The sequence below is a fragment of the Fonticula alba genome, assembly GCF_000388065.1.
Source record: "Fonticula alba strain ATCC 38817 unplaced genomic scaffold supercont2.8, whole genome shotgun sequence".
Classification (NCBI taxonomy): Eukaryota; order Rotosphaerida; family Fonticulaceae; genus Fonticula; species Fonticula alba.
In genome coordinates this window covers 1,763,906-1,764,370 of record NW_009242978.1, presented here as the reverse complement: position 1 = coordinate 1,764,370, position 465 = coordinate 1,763,906, and the positions used below count along the sequence as shown (strand labels likewise).

Below are 465 nucleotides of genomic sequence, written 5' to 3'. Positions count from 1 at the left end.
ACAGGTGGTACACACGCTGGCCGAGGAGCAGGCCGTGCAGTTGGCCGAGCACGCGAGGCAAGATCCGCCCGAGGCGAAGAAGCCACTCGGGCAGGAGGACACACAGCCGCCATTGTGCCGGAAGTAGTTCGTGGCACAGGTGGTGCATGCACTTGCCGAGGAGCAAGCCGTGCAGTTGGCCGAGCAAGCCGCACAGGCGCCGCTCGAGGCGAAGAACCCGGACGGGCAGGAGGCCACACAGCTGCCATTGTGCCGGAGGTAGCTCGCGCTGCAGGCCGTGCAGTTGGTGCCGGAGGTGCAGGCCGTGCAGTTGGCCGAGCAAGCCGCACAGGCGCCGTTCGAAGCGAAGAACCCGGACGGGCAGGCGGTCACACACCCGCCGTTGTGCCGGAGGTAGCCGGACGCACAGGTGGTGCAGTTGGTGCCGGAGGTGCAGGCCGTGCAGTTGGCCGAGCAGGCGGCACA

At 68.2% G+C, this 465-nt stretch overlaps 1 protein-coding gene across 1 annotated transcript in view; it reads right to left on the bottom strand.

Annotated features, from left to right (window-relative positions):
* H696_05051 (hypothetical protein) overlaps positions 1–465 on the bottom strand; it is a gene marked incomplete at both ends in the record, with an annotated part of 9,568 nt that overhangs the window by 7,516 nt on the left and 1,587 nt on the right. The window contains one exon of the mRNA XM_009498920.1: positions 14–268. Within this exon, the coding sequence (XP_009497195.1) occupies positions 14–268 (255 nt within the window). The remainder of the gene's footprint in view (positions 1–13; positions 269–465) is intronic.